At 35.4% G+C, this 23668-nt stretch overlaps 2 protein-coding genes across 6 annotated transcripts in view; one reads left to right on the plus strand and one right to left on the minus strand.

Annotated features, from left to right (window-relative positions):
* The window catches only part of cacnb1 (calcium channel, voltage-dependent, beta 1 subunit), a 37276-nt gene extending 24737 nt beyond the window's left edge, over positions 1 to 12539 (minus strand). For all 4 annotated transcript variants that reach the window (XM_083567360.1, XM_083567359.1, XM_083567363.1 and 1 more), the window contains exons 1-2: positions 12166 to 12539; positions 5768 to 5854 (exon numbers count right to left, since the gene is read on the minus strand). In XM_083567360.1, coding sequence (XP_083423486.1) covers positions 5768 to 5854; positions 12166 to 12255 — 177 coding nt within the window. In that variant the 5' untranslated portion in view covers positions 12256 to 12539. The remainder of the gene's footprint in view (positions 1 to 5767; positions 5855 to 12165) is intronic.
* A 3379-nt stretch (positions 12540 to 15918) lies between these two features.
* On the plus strand, positions 15919 to 21932 carry rpl19 (ribosomal protein L19). 2 transcript variants are annotated; one of them, XM_083567442.1, is made up of 6 exons: positions 15919 to 16069; positions 18057 to 18163; positions 18291 to 18413; positions 18895 to 19015; positions 21380 to 21490; positions 21727 to 21932. In XM_083567442.1, exons 1-6 carry the CDS (start codon positions 16065 to 16067, stop codon positions 21854 to 21856), a joined length of 597 nt encoding a protein of 198 aa, XP_083423568.1. In that variant the 5' UTR covers positions 15919 to 16064; the 3' UTR covers positions 21857 to 21932. The 2 variants fall into 2 exon arrangements, with proteins under 2 accessions (XP_083423568.1, XP_083423567.1); XM_083567441.1 differs by lacking the exon at positions 15919 to 16069 and adding an exon at positions 16834 to 16871.
* Positions 21933 to 23668: the final 1736 nt, after the last annotated feature.

Genomic DNA, 23668 nt, shown 5'->3' on the forward strand with positions numbered 1-23668 from the left:
TATATATATATATATATATATATATATATATATATGTATGCTGTATATAGTATGTCTATTACTAATAAATGTGTGCAAATTATTGAAATCAAATGTGGAATACTTACTCATAAAGTGTGAAAACGCATAAAATAAATATACCATATAAATTACTTTTGGTGCACCTATATATGACTTAAGTATTTGGGACCTCCCATGTAAAAAAAAAATAAATAAATAACGAACGCTCTTATTAACACTGTTAGAGAAGTTTTCTCACCTTCTTGTTCTCCCTCTCAAAATAACTCCAGTCTACCACATGGATAGTCTCACTTGTTTTCTTGTCCTTTTATCTAATCTATCAGCCTAACTGTTTGTGTGTATCCATCTGTTTTTCTGCCATCTCTTGCAATATTCAAGACTTCAGTGTGCTGCCTGGAACACCTCCTGGTGGGTGTAAATGTGCCGTAGAAGTAAATATTACACCATAGTTAACGGCATGCATTGTGGGTAATTATCAAATAAATATATGTTGATATGAATTATGGTATTTCATGATAAGAAAATCTGACCCAGTTATACTGTTGAGGCTATGTAGATGGTATTAATTATATTATTATATAATCATATATAGTAGCCAAAATGTGGACAAGAAAGAAAAAAGGGGCAAACAGTTAAATAAAAAAATGTAATAAATATAAACAAACAAATAAATAATTGAATTAATTCTAACAATTGAATTAGGTTTTTTTTTTTTTAAAGGCTAAAATAATTATATATGTTCATTGTTTCAAAAAACAACCTAAGGCTAAAAGTAGTGATTTTAATGAGTGCATTTAAACATATTCTAGCAATTCATAATTCAAATAATTTTTATACAACTGTTGTGCAGAAGTGTTGTAGTTCAGTGGTTAAGGCTCTGGTTTACTAGAACCTGGCTGATTAGAAGGTTAAGGGGTTCAAGCCCCAGTATACAAAGCTGCCACTCCTGGGTCCTTGAGCAAGGCCAATAGCCCACTGTGCTCCAAGGACACTGTGTAATAGCTGACCCTGCATTCTGACCCTCAGCTTTCTTCCTTTGCTGGGATATGTTAAGCAAAAAAATTCACTGTGCTGTAATGTATATGTTACAGGTAAAAAAAAAAGATACTTTTATGTTGTGATATTTAACCAAATGTCTCATAATTTTGACTAAATATCATTTCAGTGCATTATCTCAAAATACTGGCTTACTGGGCTTTATTTAAATGACTATAAGTAAATTGTTGGTGTCAGCAATTCTGCAACATTCAACTCAGAACACAGACTAAATATTGTTAAACATATTATTTATAAAGTCTCATTACAATATTTTTGCAGTATTATCTACCCCACATCTCTTTTTTTAAGACAACATTTGCATAAGTTCTTCATTATTACAAGGCATATGCAATGGCACTGATAAGTTCTATAAGGTTGAATATCAGAATATTTCTGATATACTGTCACAACCTAGAATGCTTTAAAAGAATCTGTAAATGTTGTGACTTTTTTGGTACCAATGTGGGAAAAGCAGGTACCCTCTAGAATAGGCAGTATAGGAAACCCAAATACACACGTAGTTCTCTTCCCAATTTCTGAGATTCGTTGCCACACAATGGCCATGAGCTAGAAGTTAATTGTGTGATATTAGCTTTGCCCATGGCATAAAAGCTGATGTGATATTTGGTTGTGCAGCTGCTGGCTAAAGGCTATAATTATTCATCAGCCTGTCCTTTATCTGTCTCTTTAGAAAACCTGTACCACTGAACAGGTGAGTGTGTGTCTATGGGTGTGTCTATGTGTGTGTGTGTGTGTGTGTGTGTGTGTGTGTGTGTGTGTGTGTGTGTGTGTGTGTGTGTGTGTGTTCTTATCTTGGTGGGATGGTGGGAACACACAAATAAAGTATAAACGTATTGGACATTTTTGACACCTTCTGTGGACATTTTTTGTATATTGGTTTATGAGGGTTAGAGTCAAATTTTGCAACACATTAAATTCCTGCATTCATAATTATGTGAATGGAAGGTCCTTTTAAAAGTAGACAAGTGTGTGTGTGTGTGTGTGTGTGTGTGTGTGTGTGTGTGTGTGTGTGTGTGTGTGTGTGTGTGTGTGTGTGTGTGTGTCTGTGTGTCTGTGTGTGTGTCTGTGTGTGTGAGAGAGAGAGAGAGAGAGAGAGAGAGAGAGAGAGAGAGAGAGACAGAGAGACAGAGAGACAGAGAAATAGAGTGTAATTGTGATGTGTAACCCAGACTGTTTTGGGTGCCCAGAGACTTCCATGTTATATTCATGGTCCATTGCACACACAAGCAAGCAAGCAAGCAAACACACACACACACACACACACACACACACACACACACACACACACACACACACACACACACACACACTCACACTCACACAAACACACACACCAGCTTCATTTCCCTTTGGCACTTCCTACAGAGCAGCATGGGGGAGGCCCTGTCACCATGGTAACCTAGGCCGGTATAGCAGCACTACTGCGAGTGTGTTCATCTTTGTGTACAGACGTGGGTGTGTATTAGACCAGGGCCTACACAGTGTTTTTTCTATGCCGTTTTCTGCCAAAGATGGGGGAGCCGCATGTACATATAGTGCACATGCACTCACACAGATCTTGAAAATCAATATCCACTGTAACTGTTTAACCACATAATAGTATGTTTCAGCTCTCATACAGGAAAGGTCTCTACAACCCTGTCTAAGCAGAATAAAGCATTCTTGTATCTCTAGGTCAGTCGGGTTCATGTTAGAGTTATACAAATCTACAGTATCTAAATCTAATTTTATCTGGACAAGAAATGCAAAAAAATACATATAACCTGGATTTTCATACTACATGAAGATCCTATATCACCCTGTTTGTTAAAAAAAATGGCCATTATAGAACCTTCCTAGAATCCTTCATATTAAATTAATTTCGATTTATTTTTATTTGTATAGCACTTTTAACAATCGACATTGTCTCAAAGCAGATTTAGAGATAAAGTGATTATAAAATGTATAAAGAAAAGAATGTATAAGTTTGTTCCTTAAAATTGCAAGTGTACCTAATTAGCAAGCCAGTATAATCATGCCACATATAATCAGATAAAAAAATTGTACTCATGATAACAGGTTTATTATTACATTATTACAGCAATTCTCTATTTGGTGATTAAATGTGAATCATCTGCAGAAAGCTGGTAAGACGTTTACAGTAATTTGTTGGATATTGAATATGAACTCTATACATGCATCATGTTTCATTTCAAAGCAGTTTCATTGTATCGTGCTTTTAACAATAGCCATTGTCGCAAAGCAGCTCTATGTAAATAAATGGATTAAAAATACATTTATAGATTTATCTCTAATCATTTGACCTTATAAGTTTATCTTTAATAAGTAATCCAGATGTAACATTCATATTAGCATCTATTACACAGGCTTATGAGCTAAGGAGATGACCTAAGCTACACCCAAATTTAAGTCACTTATAAAACAGCATGTCAGAATGTCACGCTAACTTAACATAGGCACATAAATATATACACTATCATAGACAGCTCTTCTAGTTTAGTGTCACTGCATTGTGTGAAAGGAAAAAAACATGCTAAAATAAAATATAATTGATGTTTATGTAAAAATCATACATTTCTACATTCAATGCAAGCCATGTTTATCGATTAATTTTTCATCACCCCTATACAACCGCATAAGTTTCACCACCATTTTTTATTAATAAGGTTTACACCAATGTACATGATGCAACGCTGTAGGCTAATATGAATTTGATACTATGTGCTTTTCTACAGTCGGTTAGATTTCATTGTTTGCCCTAGACAGCTCATATGCTACCTAGAGCCCCATATGATACATTGACTGAGGGCTAATGTGCTTTCCTCTACACCATACATGGATTTAAGGGATACAATAGAATCAATTAATGAATGGAATATACTAAATGACAGAAATAACAAAACATAAAATGTGTTTTAATACTTAGAATAGTTAACATAAAATAGTTGACACACTATTTTTTTTAAGAACGGTACTTCACCTAAGGTTGAGGATCCAGACTGGGATCACAAGAGTGGGCGGTGTTTTCTTTCAAGTGGGTGCAAACAAGTTGTTAGATATGAAGCTCGCAGGATAAATACAGAGTTAATTAACGTGTGGCGGGTGGCAGTCCTTAATAATTGCTGGTTCCTGGTTGCAGTGGCTTAAAATAGTTTGCTGGGTGGTTTATATTTTGGAAAACAGAACCAATTAAATTTGTTTTTAAATGTTGTGGGCAGTTTCTTGGACCACTTATATACTCAAATGAGGTAGCTTAGTTCAAGGAACGACCAAAGACCAGATTCAAAGACCATGCTGAGAATACTGTTTTCTACATAAGGCATTTGTTTTTCAGAGTTTACCAGGTTTTTTAAAGGCACAGAGGTAAGCTTAACATTTAATAATAATAGCAGCAAAAAAAATTTTTAACTATATGAGCTACTATTATAGTGTGAATACAACCAACAAATGCTAGAAAATGACAGTTTGGAAGGACCTACAAATTTACCTATCTATAGATAGGATAACAACTTGTTATGATAAAATATTAATTAAATGTAATTGCTTTGAAAAGCAGTTCAGCTGAATAAATCTCAAAGGGAAGCCTACTCTGTTTCTGTTCCAGGATCATAAGGATACAGCTTCTGCTAGCACAGTCATGGCGCCAAAGACTGCTATGATATGTTGATGTGTGCGGCTTAACCTTTTTCTTTACTTTGTGCATGACTAAAGGAGGTAATGTTCCCTGTGTTGTCCCTGTTACAAGGCAAGAGGGAGACTTCTTATTTTGATACCGCTTGCTGGCGGGCAAATGTCATGCAGCAGGGGCGTGGAAACACACCGAAAGGAAGGAAGCATTTCAGCATGACACGGGAACCTTTCTTTAAAATGTCAAGTCAGTGTGAGGGGCTGAGCTACAGGTGCAGTCTGTATGTAGGTAAAGGAACACAATGTAATGGGAAACAGCAGTAAGATATGCTATTAGGTTAAATAGAGCAAAGCACACTGACACTCTACAGTTCAAAGATTTAGGCTAGTGTCCACACTAATAAAATGAATTAATCAAAACATTGTTGTAACAATACAAAAACCTATCTAACACAAGTCTAACACAAATGTCTGAACATTGCGTGACATTCTATTTAAATAATTAAATAATTAATTTTATTGACCACAAATTTAAAGCTGATTGCAAGGCGGCTTTAAATAAATCTTGATGTAGATTCAGAACAAGTCAGTAACATTAGCTATAAAAAACTTGAGACAACATGAGGAGAGCAAACAGATTATAAAAGGAACCTGACTTTTTTCTGGGTCACTGGATAGTGGGATTATACATTTATACTCGTCTACAATTGTGCACTAAGTCAAACTTCACTGCATTGAAAAGATTTTCAGTGTGATCGTCCTGTGAATATAAACCCTGGGTGAATACAGGACAGATAAGACTTAAATAAATTTATGATAGCTCTAATAAATTAGAGACATTAGTGTTGTTCCCATTTACATTCCTTGTGAATAATTAGAAATGGGTTCCAGTGATCCCAAATTTACCCAGAGTGACATGCTCACCTGGTTGTTTTTAGAAATACAAAAATCAGATTTGTTTTTCATGTTCTTTATGACCTGATTGCGTGGGTGTATATGGTTCCATGATGAAATAGCACACACGTGGGCAAGATCCATTGTGGAGCGTTTGTAGACTCACCTGCCGAACAAAGCTGTTTGAAGTTGTGTCGGACGAGGTGCTGCCATCAGATCGCTTAAAACGGCTCTTCCTCTTTGCGTATTTCCCCTGAAAGACACAATGTTAGACAAAAAGAGAAATGGTCAGAAATGAGCCTGCAACCCTTAAACACCCAGGTACATGCAAAAAACACTGTCTGTACTCCATGTCCTCTCTTCATGTCCAGATATGATTACTTATGATTACTCATGTCTTCCAGGACACTGTGGGACCCTCTAATCTGATTGGCCCGAACTGTGGCCAATAACCTCCTGGCCCTTGATGAGGCTATGTGCAGCATTTGCAAATGCTAGACTCTGTCGCCATGGAGATCTGAGAAAGGCTAATTGGATTTGGTGGCAATAAAAGACCTTTATGGAACAGATAGTACTGTAGCATCTCTTGCTCTCTCTCTCTCTCTCTCTCTCTCTCTCTCTCTCTCTCTCCTGACACACACACACACACACACACACACACAACAAAACAAATCACTTTATAATAGAACAATTACACCATTGTTCTTTCTCTTCCTTCTGACACACTCCCACACCTTCTGGCTTGCTTCTGCAGATCTTGAAATGAATGACATGTAGGATTCATCAAAAAGTGGCAAAAAAATACCAAATAGCCCAGTGATTACTAAATTAGAATGGAAAAGCTCAAATCTGACTCCATTAGGTCCTCTTGCTAGTAAATCACCCTTAAACCAGTACAGAACCTGTTAGGCTATAGAGGAAAACAACCTCAAACAATCTCTTGTGACATTTTTTTGCCTCCTGAAGCAGCAAAATCATCAACAAATGCTGTGTTAATTAATTAAACCTCTGTTACCCATTAATATTGCTAAATTTTATTCTTATCACTTTCCCTGCGTTTTCACAGAATTCATGATTATTCTCATTCTAACCAATTCATTCACAGCAAAACCTGTGCCTATTTTTTAATTCAGTAGAAATCTGAATTCGTTATTATGGGTGGAGATGGATGCTGCATATACACATGGAGATCAGATGGGACAAAAGGCCAACCAAATGTCAAGTGAAGGAGGAGGGTTTGTCATTATGGCAATGAGAGATTTCCTGTTGACAACACCCACTGAGTCTAATTGAATATCTGAAAAATGGGGAAGTGGAGTGATGAGGAACTTATTTTAAAAGTTAAAAACAAGACAAGATGCGAAGACAAAGAAGAAATAAAAAAAAGAAAAGAACAGGAAAAAATAGAAGGAGACGAGAGAATAGAACAAAAATAGACAAAATTAACAAAAAGGAAGAGAAAAGGAAATGAGATGACAAAAGAGAGGGGAAGAAAAAATAATACGGGCGAGTAACCAATAAGACAAAGAGGCAGAAGAAAAGCGGAGGAGATTGGAGAATGAAAACAAGAAAGGAGAGGACACAAAAAGAGAAAAGGCAGGACAGGAGCATTAGAGATGAGAGAATAGAAGGGAAGACAGGAAGAGATGAGTAGAGAAGAGACAGGAGGAAAGAAGAGAAGAGGCTAAAGAAATTGAGACAGGAAGCAAGGAGAGAAGAGGACATATAGAAAGGAAAAAAATTGAAGAGATGGCATGACAGGAAAGGATCAAACCTGTACATAATTCTTTTACAGAAAATGTGATTTTTTTTTTGTATCTTTGTAAAAATGTTCCAACTCCTAAACAGCAATTGACACAAAGCGGCTCAGACATTCTTCACAATACAAAAATATCAGCATGTGGTGTATAGATCTAAAACGGATGTAAAAGATGTAGGCAGAAAAGAAAACCCTCACGGTGTCCCATTTTCTAATCTTGTATATCATGTCTCATACAGTTTTTCGAGCACTTGTGATTCTGTCCTTATAGTTGCAGTCATGGTTCTTCTGATGACCACAAGCTCATCAATGTTCCAATATTGGCAATCACACACCACAAACATTCCCCTGATCCAACTTACTTCACTACACACTCAGTCATACACGCATGCACAAGAGCACGTACACATTAACACAACCTGCTTTGTAGTTTCTACCACCTCCTCCTCAGATCTATGTATAGAAATGATTCAGATGGAGCACCTCTCGAAACACACACAGCATTATGTAACATTTGAGGCATAAACATGGATCTAACAATCAGGGACATCACTGAAATTTGAGCTTATATACTGACAACAGGATAATCAGAGAACTATTAAGAGAAAAAGTCCTCAAAAGTATGACAAGAACTTATCTTACATATTACCTGATGCTTGTTGCTTGAAACACGTGTTGCTTCATTTTCTTTTCTGCGAAAGTGTAATTTCTGGTATAACTCTGGTTGATTTTTAGTTTTTCTAGACATGATAAATGAATGCACCTGTACTGACATGGGCGTGGTGGAAGGTACCGAATTAAAAAGATGCTAGTTGCTATCTATTGCCAAGATCACAATGGTTAGCAAAGCTTAGCTGCAGTAACACCAATATGGGTGATGGAGTATATTATACAGAAAGCATTGCTATTAGGGCACATTTGTCCATTTATTAAGCAGTAGCAGGCACTCACAATTAGTCAATGTGAGAACAACTCTTCGGATGACTTTCTTTTCCCTTGATGAACTACAAGGCCACATAGCATAAATGATCATCAAACAGGTTCACAACCGAGAACATGGCCCATAGGTTGATGAGAGCCATCATCTATATCTCACTTCCCTTGATCACACATTGCAAAAGATTTAATTACTAATCTGCTACTATCTAGAGGATTCCTGAACTCATTTTCAGAAGGCTTGTTACCTCATGCCATTTCCCAATGGCCCAGGAAACAACATAAACTATTTTCAGCAAGGATTTTCTGTATGTTTTGGATAGAAGAGTTCAGGGCAGGTCTACAAACCCTTCTATCAACATTCAAGCTTTAACGAAAAACCCCTATCTGTGTATCACATACATATGTTCGAGTAAATTGCCTAAAACAGGATATGTTTGCTGGTTATTTATAAAGTAATACTGCACAAATCATCAGCATACACTCATACACTCAACATTCCCTGACCTATTTTCTTAAGTCTCACCTTTCAGTATGTCTTCAGGTATCTACCCTGAATCTATTTCCATGTTCTGGAGAACTATCAAAGGACCCTGGCATCAGTGAGTGTACAGTGAGAAACCAACTTCAAGGCAGTACTTCTCCAAACGCAATTAAAGGAATGATATAGCATAGGACTATTTTTTCAACTCTGAATCACTTTTTTTTGTTAAAGCATTTATTAGTCTAACGCAACACAATGCACAGTTTTGCCATTGTTCCACTCTGATTGTTTATAACATGTTCAGACACTTTGTTGTACGATCACCCTTTAGGCTTATCGTTCTTGTTTGTTGTCTTGTGCTTTGCTGTTTTTTTTTGTACCCATTTCTGCTCTACAATTTGTAGATTTGGATTGTGTTTGTGTGGCTGTCTGCTTAGAAGTTATCTTCAATGCACATGGATTTCACCGTTATGAATCAAGATCGGCTGTTTGTCAGCTTTTTCTTAATAATACCGATTTATCCATCCAACAACCACAACTGTGAAATGTTGATTCATCCCAAATTACCCACAAATCCTTAGATAATGAGGAAGTTGAAAACAACTAACAAAATATCTACAGAGGGAATTTACTACCATAATCAAATGAGACGTAGATTAAAAAAAAGATATATTTTTATACACTTTTAGGTTATACACTTTAAAGTTTTTAGCCTGTACTATACCACACTATAGAGCAACACAAAAAGCTTTAATGCCTATTATAAAGCCTATGCACAGATTCCATAAAACTTCAGCAATAACTATTAACATATTTTTACTTCTGTTCATGATACATATTGTTTAAAATTCATCTGCATGCTTGACATAGATTGCATTATAGAAATTGATCGTAACATGTGGTGAGCAAAATTTTGTGTTAATTTGTGTGGTTCATTTATGTTTATTCTATTTTGCCATTTTAAAGTAATAAGTATTCAGAGATTACCATATAAACACACTCTGCTCTGCCTGTACATGCTTAACAATCAAAGCACTGTTGTAAATGATGAGGTTATTTAAATAATAATAAAACAGGCATAGATAAATTAGGATTTTATGATTTGAATGAATCCCTGTGGAGGTATAAAAAATAATTAGGTACGGAGTAGTGTGTCTCACTGAGCTCATGTGAACTGAAATGATCAATTACTTGAAAGAATATCTTTTCCAAAGTTGTTCGAATAAAATGCTTCATGAAGATTAAATTGTGTCCAAATCCATCATTGACTTTTTCTCGTTTATGCATTTGGATCTCGCCATTAACCTGATCCTAAAACTTTTAAACAAGCTTTTTCTTCACTACAGCTATGCATATTAAACTGAATGAAATGGCTTGCACGTGTATGCATTTCAGTGTTTGTCAATACTACTAAATACATTTTCAGTGAAAAAAATTTTTTTTCAGCCATACAGTCATTTCTTCCACAAAAATGTTGTTATACTTCAGCTGCTTTTGTTAGGGTTCACTACAGCAGATCCTTGGCCTCCATATTTGATTTGACACAGCTTAGGACTGGCACTGACAGTGCACAGGCTTGTGCAAGTCTCAGGAGTGGGGCTGGTTTCCTGCCCTGGAACTCAACCTAGCCTGTGTCAGTGAGAGCATGGGATCCTTAGCTGCAAGACCACCAGGAAAGATAATACCATTAAAATACTGATGTAAAATATAAGAGGAAACATTTACAGCATTTGGTAAATGCCTTTATCCAGACTTACACTTAACTGACTTTACACACTGGGCAATTGATGGTTAAGGGCTTTACTCAAGGACCCAGCAGGGGCAGCTTGGTGGGGCTGGGATTTGAACTCACAACCTTCTGACTCAAAGTCTGACATCTTAACGATTAGGCTAACCCTTTCCTCTTCAAACACAGAAGTTAGAATACAAGTTATAACATTTGTTTGCCATCTTGTATTTCATATACAACTCCTCCCAAAGTTACAATCTTGCAGGGATGGAAACCACATGTTTAGGCAACAGTTCAGTATTCTATAAATTCCACAATGCGACATTTTGATTTACAAGGTGACAATTAAGTATTTGATAAAACCTCTGAATTCATTATGCTACAATAGGATGTGACATGATATGATTCAGTGTAGTCACATCTGATCAATAAGTGACCAGGCTTCTTAGACTTTCCAGATTAATGAACTTGCTAACATATTACATTATTAATATCAGTCGCATACCCTTTTTGTTTTAGAATAATTGATTTGTGATCAAACCTTATTAGCAATCCTTATTAGTAATCTATACACTAATCAATATCATATGACTGATCTAAGGACATGAAAATATTAAAGAAATAAATATTGGTGAGCTTGTATGCCTTTCAAATACAGACTTTGGCTTATATTGTAAAGCTTTCAGACAATAAATTAATATTTTATTATGAGGTGATTCTGATGCTTGCCTATGTCAGAAAGTTCAGAAAGTCAAATTTGGGATGGGAGGTAAATATACCATCTCATTTCCTGGTTTTAACATGTCTAAGGAAGTGTGTGTGTGTGTGTGTGTGTGTGTGTGTGTGTGTGTGTGTGTGTGTGTGTACACAACTACGCTTTCCGGTGCACGTGGGCGTGGTTATAATAAAGACCGAATAATGAATGACATCATTCCTCTGTCTAGAAACGCGACCAGAATCTCTATCTAATTCTCTAAATGAATTGTATTCCTTTTATTTAATTACTTGAAAAGGACTAAAGAAAAGTACAAGGTATTTAGAAGTAATTATAAGTATTTACATGGCTGAGATTTGTAAGGTTTAGAATATAAACCTGAATATTGATTAATACATTCAAAAGCAACAAAAAACAACCAACCAAAAAAAAAAAAAAAACATCATGGAAAAATATATGTAGTTATACCTATACTATAGATAGCACGGATATAAAGAAATAAAAAAATAACCACATTGGTATACAGTATATAACGGTGTTATGCAACAGGAAGCCGAAAAGAAATGAAATATAAATTTAAAAAAGGGGGATTTAAGATATTACAAGCCCTTTTGGAGCTTGGTGATGATTCATTACTAACACTCACAATTCGTTTATTATTATTAATACTGGATATGCAAACACACAACGGAGTTGATATTCTGCTGAAGAAAAAAAAAAAAAAAAAAGAACCCACACATACCCCAGGAGATGGTGACTGGTGAATCTTCTTGTCTATAATAAATTCCTATATTAAAGTAACGTGAATCTCGGATTTAAAGCGCATTTCCGCACGTGCACACCGAAGTGTTTGTGTGCACGCAGCAGGTGTGAGGTGTGTGTGTGTGTGTGTGTGTGTGTGTGTGTTTTCTCTCGCCGTTTTTTCCCCCCTTGCTCCTTACCTGCGCGTGCGAGCCGTGGTGGTCGAACATGTCCATCTGGATTTCCTGTGTCGAGGTGGAAGGCGTCCTGGACATCCCTTTCTGTACCATTGATTTCCAGCCTCAGCAACCGTGTGTTATCTGACGTTTTGCTTTTCAGTGCGCTACGTTGTCTTGTCTCTGTGCGTGCTCATTGTCAAAACCATTTTGTTTCACGTTCGCTTTTTTTTTTTTTTTTCCACGCAGATATTAGGGACCGTACAGCGCTCCTCTTGCGCGCGCGCTGTCGGTGCGCTCTCACTATGTCACCCACACACACACAAACATACACACACACACACACCGAGCTCAAGCCTGCCGTCGTTACGATGACTGGCCACGCCTCGTCCTTTCTCCTCCCAGCCAGGATACAGCACCCCTGGAGCACAGAGGGTTAAGGGCCTTGCTCAAGGGACCAAGAGTGGCAGTTTGATGATACTAAGGCTTGAACCACCCACCTACCAATCAATACCCCAGAACCTTAACCAATAAGCCACTTCTTTCCTACTCCCTAAGGTCCATGTCCTATATCAGGATGGAGGCTGTTGGTCCCCAAGCATCAGCTTATCTTTCTCCATTCTTGGTAATACAATATTGTTTGGAACATCCCTGTTCTGACAGGAGTAAAAACCTGGTGTGGTCTTCTATCATTGCAGGACATCCACCCTAAGAATGATGTTCTGCAAGGCTTTTCTGCTCACCATGGTTGTAAAGAGTGATTATTCACGTCACTGTCTATACAACTGATTCTATAACCTTCCTAAGCTCTTCTCCTCTGATCTCATCTGAACCTCTATAGATCAGAGGTGCCCACAGATGGGATATAATCAAGTGCAAATAATTTGTTACTGTACTTAAGTAGATTTTTCTGGTATCATTACTTTGCTTCACTGTTTTTGACTTTCACACATTCATTTTATTTCACACAAATATCTGTATTTTCAAATTTCTTACATTTTCGAAACAGGGTCGTTACTTTTTAATAGTTTTAATCTATTTGTTGACATGATCAATATTTGTTCTTTTTTTCTCGCTTCGTTTTCAGCCCATTAAGCTATTTCTTGTGGCTTTTTCAACCTGCTACTGTTGTATAATTTCCTGGCTATCACGCACCACAGATGTAGGCTAGCCTATGAGGCTAACAACTAGCAAGGGAGAAGGCAACAAGAAATATGGCTAACGTGGATGTAAACATGACTGAGAACAGATTAATTCTTGATCACCTGATCATCATCATTAGCTTTGCTCTGCTTATGTTCTATATGGTGGTTGTTCAGCCTGGATACATCCATTATGTCTTTTTAAACATGAGTATCTGTACTTCTACTTAAGTGAAGGATGTGTGTACTTTTGCCATCTCTGGAGGTGCCTAATATTTTGTCTATGAAGGGACAAAGCTCAAACTAAATTAATGCCTTTAAAAATTGTATTTTTAAAGTTCCAGTTCAGTGAGACTTACAGTACAATTAGAAACAATCCAATTTATTGTACAAAAGTGTTTAATGCCTAATACAGCCAATCAGTGACCTCTAATGAGAGACATAAAGCTGGTCCTTATTTTTCAAAAGTTTTTCCAAATGTTTTTTTTTGTTTTGGTTTTTCTCTCTTGAAATATGTGGCATGGCCAAATCAAACGTTACGAAGAGACCAGTTTGTGCATCTTTGCTATAGACCAGTGATGTGCAGTGAGGTGAAGAGCGGGTGAGGCAACGGACACATATTTACGCATATATGAACCCCATCGAGATACATTTATAAAATTCTTAATAACTTGATTTGATTGGGCAATCCTATTTAGGTGTTATACAATCAGTACTTAGACTAACCCAGTTATTAAGGTTGCACAAGCTAGTGCACTCTTAGTGCCGGTCCCAAGCCCGGATAAATGTGGAGGGTTGTGTTAGGAAGAACATTCAGCATAAAAGATGTGCCAAATCAAATATGTGGATCACGAATCAGAAATTCATACCGAGCAGTCGAGGCCTGGGTTACCAACGACCGCCACAGGTATCGTTAGCTAACAGGGTACCGGTGGAAATTAGGCTGCTGTTGGCCGAAGGAGGAGAAGGAGAGGACATCTACAAAGACGGCAGGGAAAGGAGAAGTGTAGGAGAGTGGAGGTTCGGGTTGGTACTTTAAATGTTGGTACTATGACTAGTAAGGGGAGAGAGGTAGCTGATATGATGGAGAGGAGAAAGGTAGATATTTTGTGTATTTAGGAGACAAAGTGGAAAGGGAATAAAGCCAAGGGCACTGGAGGTGGGTTTAAACTGTTCTATAATGGTGTGGATGGAAAGAGAAATGGTGTAGGGGTGATCCTGAAGGAAGAGTACAGTAAGAGTGTAGTGGAGGTGAAGAGAGTTTCTGATAGGGTGATGAACGTGATTTTGCTAAAAGAATGGAAATGGCAGTGGTGAACACTTATTTTAAGAAGAAGTAGGATCATAGGGTGACCTATAAGAGTGGAGGAAGGTGCACACAGGTGGACTATGTTCTATATAGGAGATGCAACCTGACGGAGAATGGAGACTGTAACGTGTTGGCAGGGGACAGTGTAACTAGACAGCATCGGATGGTGGTCTGTAGGATAGTTTTACAGGTTAAGAAGAAGAGGAGGAGAGTAAGGACTGAAAGAAGAATACGATGGTGGAAACTGAAGGAGGAAGCCTGTAGTGTGAGGTTTAGGGAAGAGGTCAGACAGAGGCTCGGTGGTGTTGAGGAGGTGCTGGATGATTGGACTACTGCAGAAGTGATAAGGGAAACATATAGAAAGATACTTGGTGTGACATCTGAAAATAGAAAGGAAGACAAAGAGACGTGAGGGTGGAAAAGGAGAACAGAGCTGGGAAGGATGTGCTGCAAGTTGTGTTGACTATTGAGGAGAGTGTGTTGAGAAGATTTAAGCAGCTGATGTGAGAGAGAGAGAGAAGGTGTGGAGATGGTGAAGCAGGAGGTGGATAGGATTAGTAAGAAGGAAGTGAAGAGTGGAAAGTCGGTAGGACCAGATGACATACCGGTGGAAGCATGGAGATGTTTAGGAGAGATGGCAGTGGAGTTTTTAACCAGGTTGTTCAACAAGATTTTGGAAGGTGAGAGGATGCCTGAGAAATGGAGAAGGAGTGTGCTGGTACCGATCTTTAAGAATAAAGGAGATGTGCAGACCTCCAGTGGGAATAAAGATGATCAGTCACACCATAAAGTAATGGGAAAGAGTAGGCAAAATTACAGAAATAGCAGTCTTCTGCCTCTCATCTCCACAACCTCAACTACTACTGCTCCTGTTGTTTGTTTATAAAATATAAAAATGAAAATCAAAACTATTAATTTTGCAGCCTAATTTTCCTGGCCCTGACCAGACAATTACCAAGTATGAATGAATAAATAAACACTGCAATACTGATAACAAACATATACTTTCGCTGTTGCCTATGAAACATCCCATTCACATGACTTTATTGTAAGTATTTGCAATAATAACTAACACAACAGCTAAAAACAACTGAATACAGCATGTTGGATGATTTGAAATTAAAATTCTAACATATTTCCTGGACCCTCTCTTCCATAAGGCATCACACCAACTTCTGCACATAACGCAGAGCAAGCGTTAGCATGCTGCCAAATTTAAACTCGCTTTCCCATGATGCTTTGCGGCAAGTATACCATTCATAGTTTAGGGGGGGGGTATAGATTTTTAATCATTAATACTGTGTTAACGACATTATTTTGACGTTATTCAGAAAAAAATATATATATCATTTTACTAGTACAATCTTATAAGTACATCTGTTTATAAAAGATCTGAAAGGAGTTTATTTTGAAGCCTCGCGTAATGGTACAACCCAAGTCGCTGTTGACAGTGTTGCGTATTTCTTGCAGCCATGAGGTGAGACTGATGTATTATATTATTGGTTTGATATTAAATCACAAGAATCAGTGTGTAAAGAGTTTAAATATGTCGAGATTTTAGGATTGGCCTCTCAAATATATCGTATGCAGTATATTAACAGCTTTACGGGACGCTGCAGTGAACCGACTACACTATCGCCATTTTGTCTGAAAGTTGTGATTCCGAGCTTGAGCTCAAATAAACAACACAGAAATGACAGTAAGATATTTGGAGATAAAAACAGACAGGAACGCTGTGTATTATATTTGTAATACAGTATGTAGAGTTGTCTGAGATTATTTCTTAAAGAAAATGGGAATACATTTTTGCGATGTCCAATAAATTTGGAGATGATTATAAAGATGTAATGTTTTATATTAAACACTTCAGACTCCTAAATACTCAATCATTCAGACTATAGGGTTTAAATAAAATTCTGACATTTTGTCTTTTTAATCACTTTCAGTTTCACATTTAACTTCAGCCTGAGCTGATCAAAGTGCTGCACAGCTGTCAGGAAAAAACATTAGTACTTATATATAATAACATACAACAAAATACACTTCAACGTTTACAATATATTTTACTATATAAACATCCACCAGACACAACATTAACATAATGACCAGTGAATAACACGATTTTCTTCACCTGTTATTAAATAGGGTATGTTAGACAGCAAGTGAACATTTTGAGTTGAGATACTGTAGCTAAAGAAATTGCTGAAGAAGTTATTGATGTTAATGCTCAACAGGTCAGGACTGTTTTGGCAGCAAATGGTGGACCAACAAAATATTAGGCAGGTTGTCATGAAGTTATTCCTGGTCGGTGTGTGTGTGTGTGTGTGTGTGTGTATATATATATATATATATATATATATATATATATATATATATATATATATATATATATATATATATATATATATGTGTATATGTGTGTATATATATATATATATATATATCTATCTATATATATATATATATATATATAAATATATATGTATATGTGTGTATATATATATGTATATGTGTGTATATATATATATATATGTATATGTGTGTATATATATATATATATATATATATGTATATGTGTGTATATATATATGTATATGTGTGTATATATATATGTGTGTATGTGTATATATATATATATATATATATATATATATATATATATATATATATATATATATATATATATATATATATATATAATTAGACCACAGAACATCTGTGCTTAGTTCTTGAAGATGTTTGCAACAACCCCACCACTTAGTTCCTTTAAAAACTGTGTGCAAATATACGTTGACGAATTGATGCTGTTTTGCACAAATCGTGTATATATATATATATATATATATATATTTGAGCTGCTGCTATAGATTTTTTATTAATCGCGTATTCTAACGATTATTCCATCGATTAATCGGGTAATCAGAAGAAGTACTTTATCTTTATTAAAGAGAGAGAAAATAAAACCAGTTTCTTAAAATGAACGAGTAATTTGTTGTTGGTTTTTTTTTTTAAGAAAAATGTACATTTTTATTGCTGAAATTGCATACAAGACTTTCAGTGAAATCCAAACGCATTTACTGCGTTTAATCAAATACAGTGCTTTTAAAAAAATCCCTCCCCAGTGGCTGCAAAGAGTAAGTTATGGGAAACTATTGGTTTTATGAAACTCAATTATTCTCGCTCATGAATTTATTTATTAAATCCCGCACAGTATCGCGATGTGGTTTTCTTGTCTCCTGAAAAGCTGCTTGAAATTTTCCACGGATTATATAAACATTTCTTTCCTCATTTTCTTTCCTCGATGACTTGTAAATCTGAATTGTGCAGATCCATAACCATTAGCCTCATGGTGCTGCAGCTAACAATGTTTCCTTCTACAGTTCTGTAGAATTTTGAAGAAATCCTTTACAAATCTCTTTTCAAATGAATAAAATGTGTTATGGTTCTCATATTTCTTCCTCCAGTATGCTCAGGCTTCAGAAGAGGTTGGCATCTAATGTATTGCACTGTGGCAAAAAGAAAGTGTGGTTGGACCCAAATGAGAGCAATGAAATTGCTAATGCCAACTCCAGTAAGCAATTTGGCTATTCTAAATCAATTCTCTATTAATATTAGAGACTACTTTTATTATCACATCCATTTTCTGCAGGTTGTTAGATCTTAACCTCATGTCTGATTTTTTTTTTTTTCTTCTTCAGGGCAGCAGATTCGCAAACTGGTGAAGGACGGTCTGATCATTAAAAAGCCTGTGACGGTTCACTCTCATGCTCGCTGTCGCAAGAACACCCTGGCTAGAAGGAAGGGCCGCCACACAGGCATTGGTAAGCTAAGATGACTTTTGTAAATTTATCTCCTCTCCTGATAATCATGATCAAAATAGAAAAATGATAGCAGTATATTGCATACTATATAAATGCAAAATTCAATATTAAAATACAAAGCTTTATCCGATCAGCCTGAGTAATAAGAACTAACGTTTGTAATATTGAAATAATCTAGCTTTCTCTTAAAGCTCATCACTGCTAACTATAGAGCACAATGCTCCATCTAGTGGTCACAGGTAGCAGGTTCAGGTGACGCGTTTTAGAACCAGAACTGTTAGGAACTCAAAGCATATCACAGCATGGGTCATGTGCAGAGATATTTACCAACCTCAAATACACCTAGCCTTTTTCTAAAAGAAAAAAAAAGGGATTATTACTTTCAACATGTAGAAATTGTTGCATTTTAAGAAGTGTTTAATCTGTCAATGTGTCTGAAAATGCATGTATGTAAAAGTCTAAGATGATGTGTAATGAAAAGGTAAGAGGAAGGGCACAGCAAACGCTCGGATGCCAGAGAAGCTATGCTGGATGAGGAGGATGCGAATTCTGCGCAGGCTGCTCACACGCTACAGAGAGGGCAAGAAGATCGACAGACACATGTGAGTTTTATTTTTGCTGAGTTTTACAGAGTGGTTAGAGAATTGTAATTCAAATCTCGATTCATAAAACCAAGGATTATGACATTTCCATGGTTATTGTAATAAAGATTAAAATCTAGCTGACATGCTGCTGTAAAGTGCAAGAAAGAATCAACTTTATATTATTACGTTTATAATTAATATATAATTTATAATTTCAATGTAATCAAAGAAATATATTATTTAGTACATGATTGTATATACATACCGATCGTGTTAATTTTAATACGAAAGGCTGAACAAAAAAGAATGGAAATTTAAATTCATTTAAAAAATCTGAAATAAGCTTCTTTTTTTTTAGTTATTTTTTACATTCCTATTTGAGTAGAAATTATTTTCATTATAATTATCATTCAGGGGGTTGTTTTTTAGGCTCCTAGGCAATTATTTGAATATAATACCCTTTCCCAAAATCATTTCACTGACTACAGGCTGCTAAGGGGCATTAGTGGGGTTGTTGCTTATTAATAATGTTCATTATTTTTATAGAATATGAATAGTAATAAAAAAATTTATTAGAAAAGTTAACATTTTGAAGGTATAAATTATTATTATTATTATTATTATTATTATTATTATTATTATTATTATCCGAATTTGCATTTACAAGGAATTTGTTTTGTTAACAGAAGCTTTCTGGCACATGGGGAAAAAAAATAAAAAATAATAATAAAAAAAGAATGATGTTGTACATTGTACAAGAAAATAGAGTATTGATGCACATAAAAGTTCAGATTTAGTTTATTAAAATTGGCATTGCACGTATGTTTTATTTTATTGCAGTTAAGTGTGTATTAAATAATGTTAAAATCTATATATTTTGTTATTTTCTAGTGTCTGAAAAACATTTAATGTGGTAACTTATTGTTATGTGGTAAGTTGTTCTTGCCGCTAGATGGCAGACAAAACAAAAAATGATTTCGCGTTTCAGGCGAATCAGTGTGTTGGAGAAAATTGCTGATAATAGTATTAGAAAATGTTATTCTAAAAGCAGAGTGTAAAAACAGATTATCTTTTGTTGCCATTTGTTACCTGCTATCTGATGTTCTAAAGAGTAGATCATTTAAGTGTACAGAGTAGTTACTTGTCTACAGATCTGTCCAAATGTTCTTTACTGTTCTATAATAATATTTTTTATTGATTTATTGATTATTTTTTTTAGCAAGCCACTTGTAGTGACATTTATTTAGTGGTGGAAAAATGGGCAGTGGATAGAAACCTGCTTTCCTTTAGACTTTTGTACAGCATTATGAAAACTCCTCCTGAGGAAAAGGTCATGCAACAGCTGTATCGCTCATATGAAAAGTTAATTGCCCCAAACTTAAATTTTAACTGGTTGTGCCTACTTTAACAGCAGCAACTTCAAACAAACAGTAATTTTCATAACTGTGGAGGAATTTAAGCCTGCTCTTTTTTGTTTCAGTTTTAATATATCATTTTTTGATGTTTTTTTTTTTTTTTTTTTTTAGCAGGAATCATTTTAATATTTTTTAGATGTTTATCTGTGTTCATTTGTAACTTTATGGATGGGTTGTCAAGCACCTGGAGGAATTCTGGTTGGCCGGTCAGATGGGGAAATATCCACCATTGTTTCAAGTTTTCACCATTTGGAGATAAATACCTTACTGATATATAACAGTGATGTAAATACATCTTTTCTGGAATTTCTTTTAATTCAGTGTCTAGTGTGCTCTTGTTAGAACCTTTAACTACTTCAGTAATTCAGGGTTCTATTCAGTAACTAAGGGGGTGATTACTTTTTAAAACAGGGCCAGTTAACAGAACAAAAATTTAAAAAATTTTATTTTGTGTTCTCTTAAGTTGAGACTGTTTAACGTTACATTTTTGTTTGGAAATCCGAAACTGTGCAGTATATCAGAAGGTATGACTAATAAGCACAAATAGATATAATCAAGAAAGTTCACATACATTTTTTGCCATTGTGTAAAAGCTACAGAACCAGTATTTGATGCGCTAAAAGCAAGAGCACACTTTCTTGTGTTCTGTTGTACTGTTGTTTAAGGTTACTATTTCTTGATGTAAATATTCCAGTTCTTTTGCTCCAAGTAACATCCTGATTCCACTGTTCTAAACTTTTGAAATACCATGTAGGCTTTTTAATATGTGGGAGGTGATAGCGCAGTGGTTAAGGCGTTGGACTCTGGTTCGGAAGGTTACACGTTCTGATCCCAGCACCACCAAGCTGCCACTTCTGGGCCCTTGAGAAAAGCCCTTAACCCTTAACTGCTCAGTTGTAAGTCGCTCTTGATAAGGGCGTCTACCAATTGCATAAATGTAATTGTAAATGTAACTGTACCCTCTCAGGTACCACATCCTGTATCTGAAGGTAAAGGGAAACGTGTTCAAGAACAAACGGATCTTAATGGAGCATATTCACAAGCTTAAAGCCGACCTAGCTCGCAAGAAACTCCTGGCGTAAGTGTCAATTATAACCACTTCCACACACACACACACACACACACACACACACACACACACACACACACACATTTATTTTGTTTATTTATTTATAAAAGCTAGCAATTTTTTGTCCAGCTACCAGTCAGTATACATTAATAGTGTGAATGAGCCCATTTGAGACACACAACTGAATTGGGTAAGAAAGCCCAGAGGTCAACCCTGAAGCCTAATTTCATTCTTTTTTTCTGTAGTCACCAGGCAGAAGCTCGTCGTTCAAAGACAAAAGAGGCCCGTAAACGCAGAGAAGAAAGACTGCAGGCCAAGAAGGAAGAGATCATCAAGAATCTTTCCGAAGAAGACGAGACCAAAGCCAAAAAATAAATTTGCCTTTTGTTTCCTTCTACATGTATTTCTCTGTTATACAAAATAAATTGGTTTAAATAAACCTAAATCTTTACATCCTGCTGTTTGGTCATCATTTGAAATAAATATAATTGTATAATTCAGCAAGAATACTGTGATAGGCTGTGGCATTCAAGGGATAATTCATTGTTGTTAACATGCCTAACATCTGCCAAGAGAACATTCCTCCCACTGTTACACCGCCTCCACCAGCCTGAAATGTTGTCGTAAGGCAGGTTGGGTCCATGGATTCACGTTGTTGACACCAGCTTTTGACCCTACCGTTTTCATCTCAGAAGAAAGTAAGATTCAGGTTTTTCCAGTCTTTTGTTTTTGACTTTGTTGTAAGCAGTATTTAGGATTATTACGAGGGTCTTGACAGCTTTATGAATATAAAAAGGCTGTGTCCCTATTTCGGTTTTTATGTATCTATTTCTTTAATTCTTTATTAAATCATGTTAATCAAAAACTTGCTCAACGAGCTTTTTCTGAATTTACATGTGTAGGAAACAGATTTACTTTTTGTTTTAAAAACTATTGTTCTCTATATAGATTCTAATCATTATTATTTTTATTATTAATAATAATAACAATAATAATATTCGTCCCTTCAGCTGTTTGCACTTTGCAAGTTGCTCTATGCTACCATCTTTTTCCCTGTGAACTTTGGACAAATAAAAGTGGGCACTCTAAAGCAAATTTCCATGTTATTTATTTTTTAGTAATTTCTTTATTCAATTCCTACTGCTAATACAGCTACCCGAACAGACACATCAATAATGGTAATAAGAGACCATTTAACAAAGAAACAACACACTTTAAAATAAGGCAATGCAGATCAGAGATCCACAATAAAGCCAGATAAACAATTTGTCATTAAATATTTTTGTTCTATACTGCAAGTGACATCAGCGTGAATGATGTCATAAAAAATTTAAGATAATTCTTATTATCTTATTATAGGATAAAATATAAATTTTCTGACCAAATTAACAGATTTTTAAAAATACCAAAAGACTTAGGGGAAAACCATTATTTACATTTCTAGTTAAATTTTTTGAGACGGTTTTAACAACTCTTTTCAAGTAGGTTTCCTTATTAAACTAAAATCACCTGGCAAATTAACTAACAAACCCATCTGAGCTTGATACCCGTTATTTCATCATATTTGAGAAAATAACAAAAACACATGCTTTCTTTAAAAAAAAACTGAAACCTTAATGTTTATTTTACTAAAATCCTACTAAAATGTTACATAATAATTTGTAGAACACAATGTAAATACAACCTCTTTTAATAATAATTTGGAACACAATTAAATATTGTGGAGGATTGAAGGATTGATTGAGGAAAACACAAAATTGGTATTTCAAGCATAAAATATTTCTTTGTAATTAACTATTCTATCTATTTATTTTTGATGAATGATACTTTGAATTGCCAATAAAAACCTGACAATTTTTAAATGATTCCAAATTTGTTAATGTATTGTAAAGGCACATTTGAAATCTGATCTCTGCTCTATAGAGATTACACACACTGTATTGCCAAAAGTAATGGTAATAAGAGACCATTTAATAAAGACACAACAAACTTTATAATAAGGCAATGCATATCAGAGATCCACAATAAAGCCAGATTAACAATTTTTTCATTAAAGATTTCTTTTTTTTTTCTAAAGAATTTAAGATAATTCTGAATTTATTGCAAATTGTTTTTTGACAGCTCTGTTTTATATCCCTTTTTGTTACATTTCTTCCATAGCAACCAATTCAAAAACAATGAACAGCA

This window comes from Silurus aristotelis (assembly GCF_946808225.1).
Source record: "Silurus aristotelis genome assembly, chromosome: 17".
NCBI lineage: Eukaryota > Metazoa > Chordata > Actinopteri > Siluriformes > Siluridae > Silurus > Silurus aristotelis.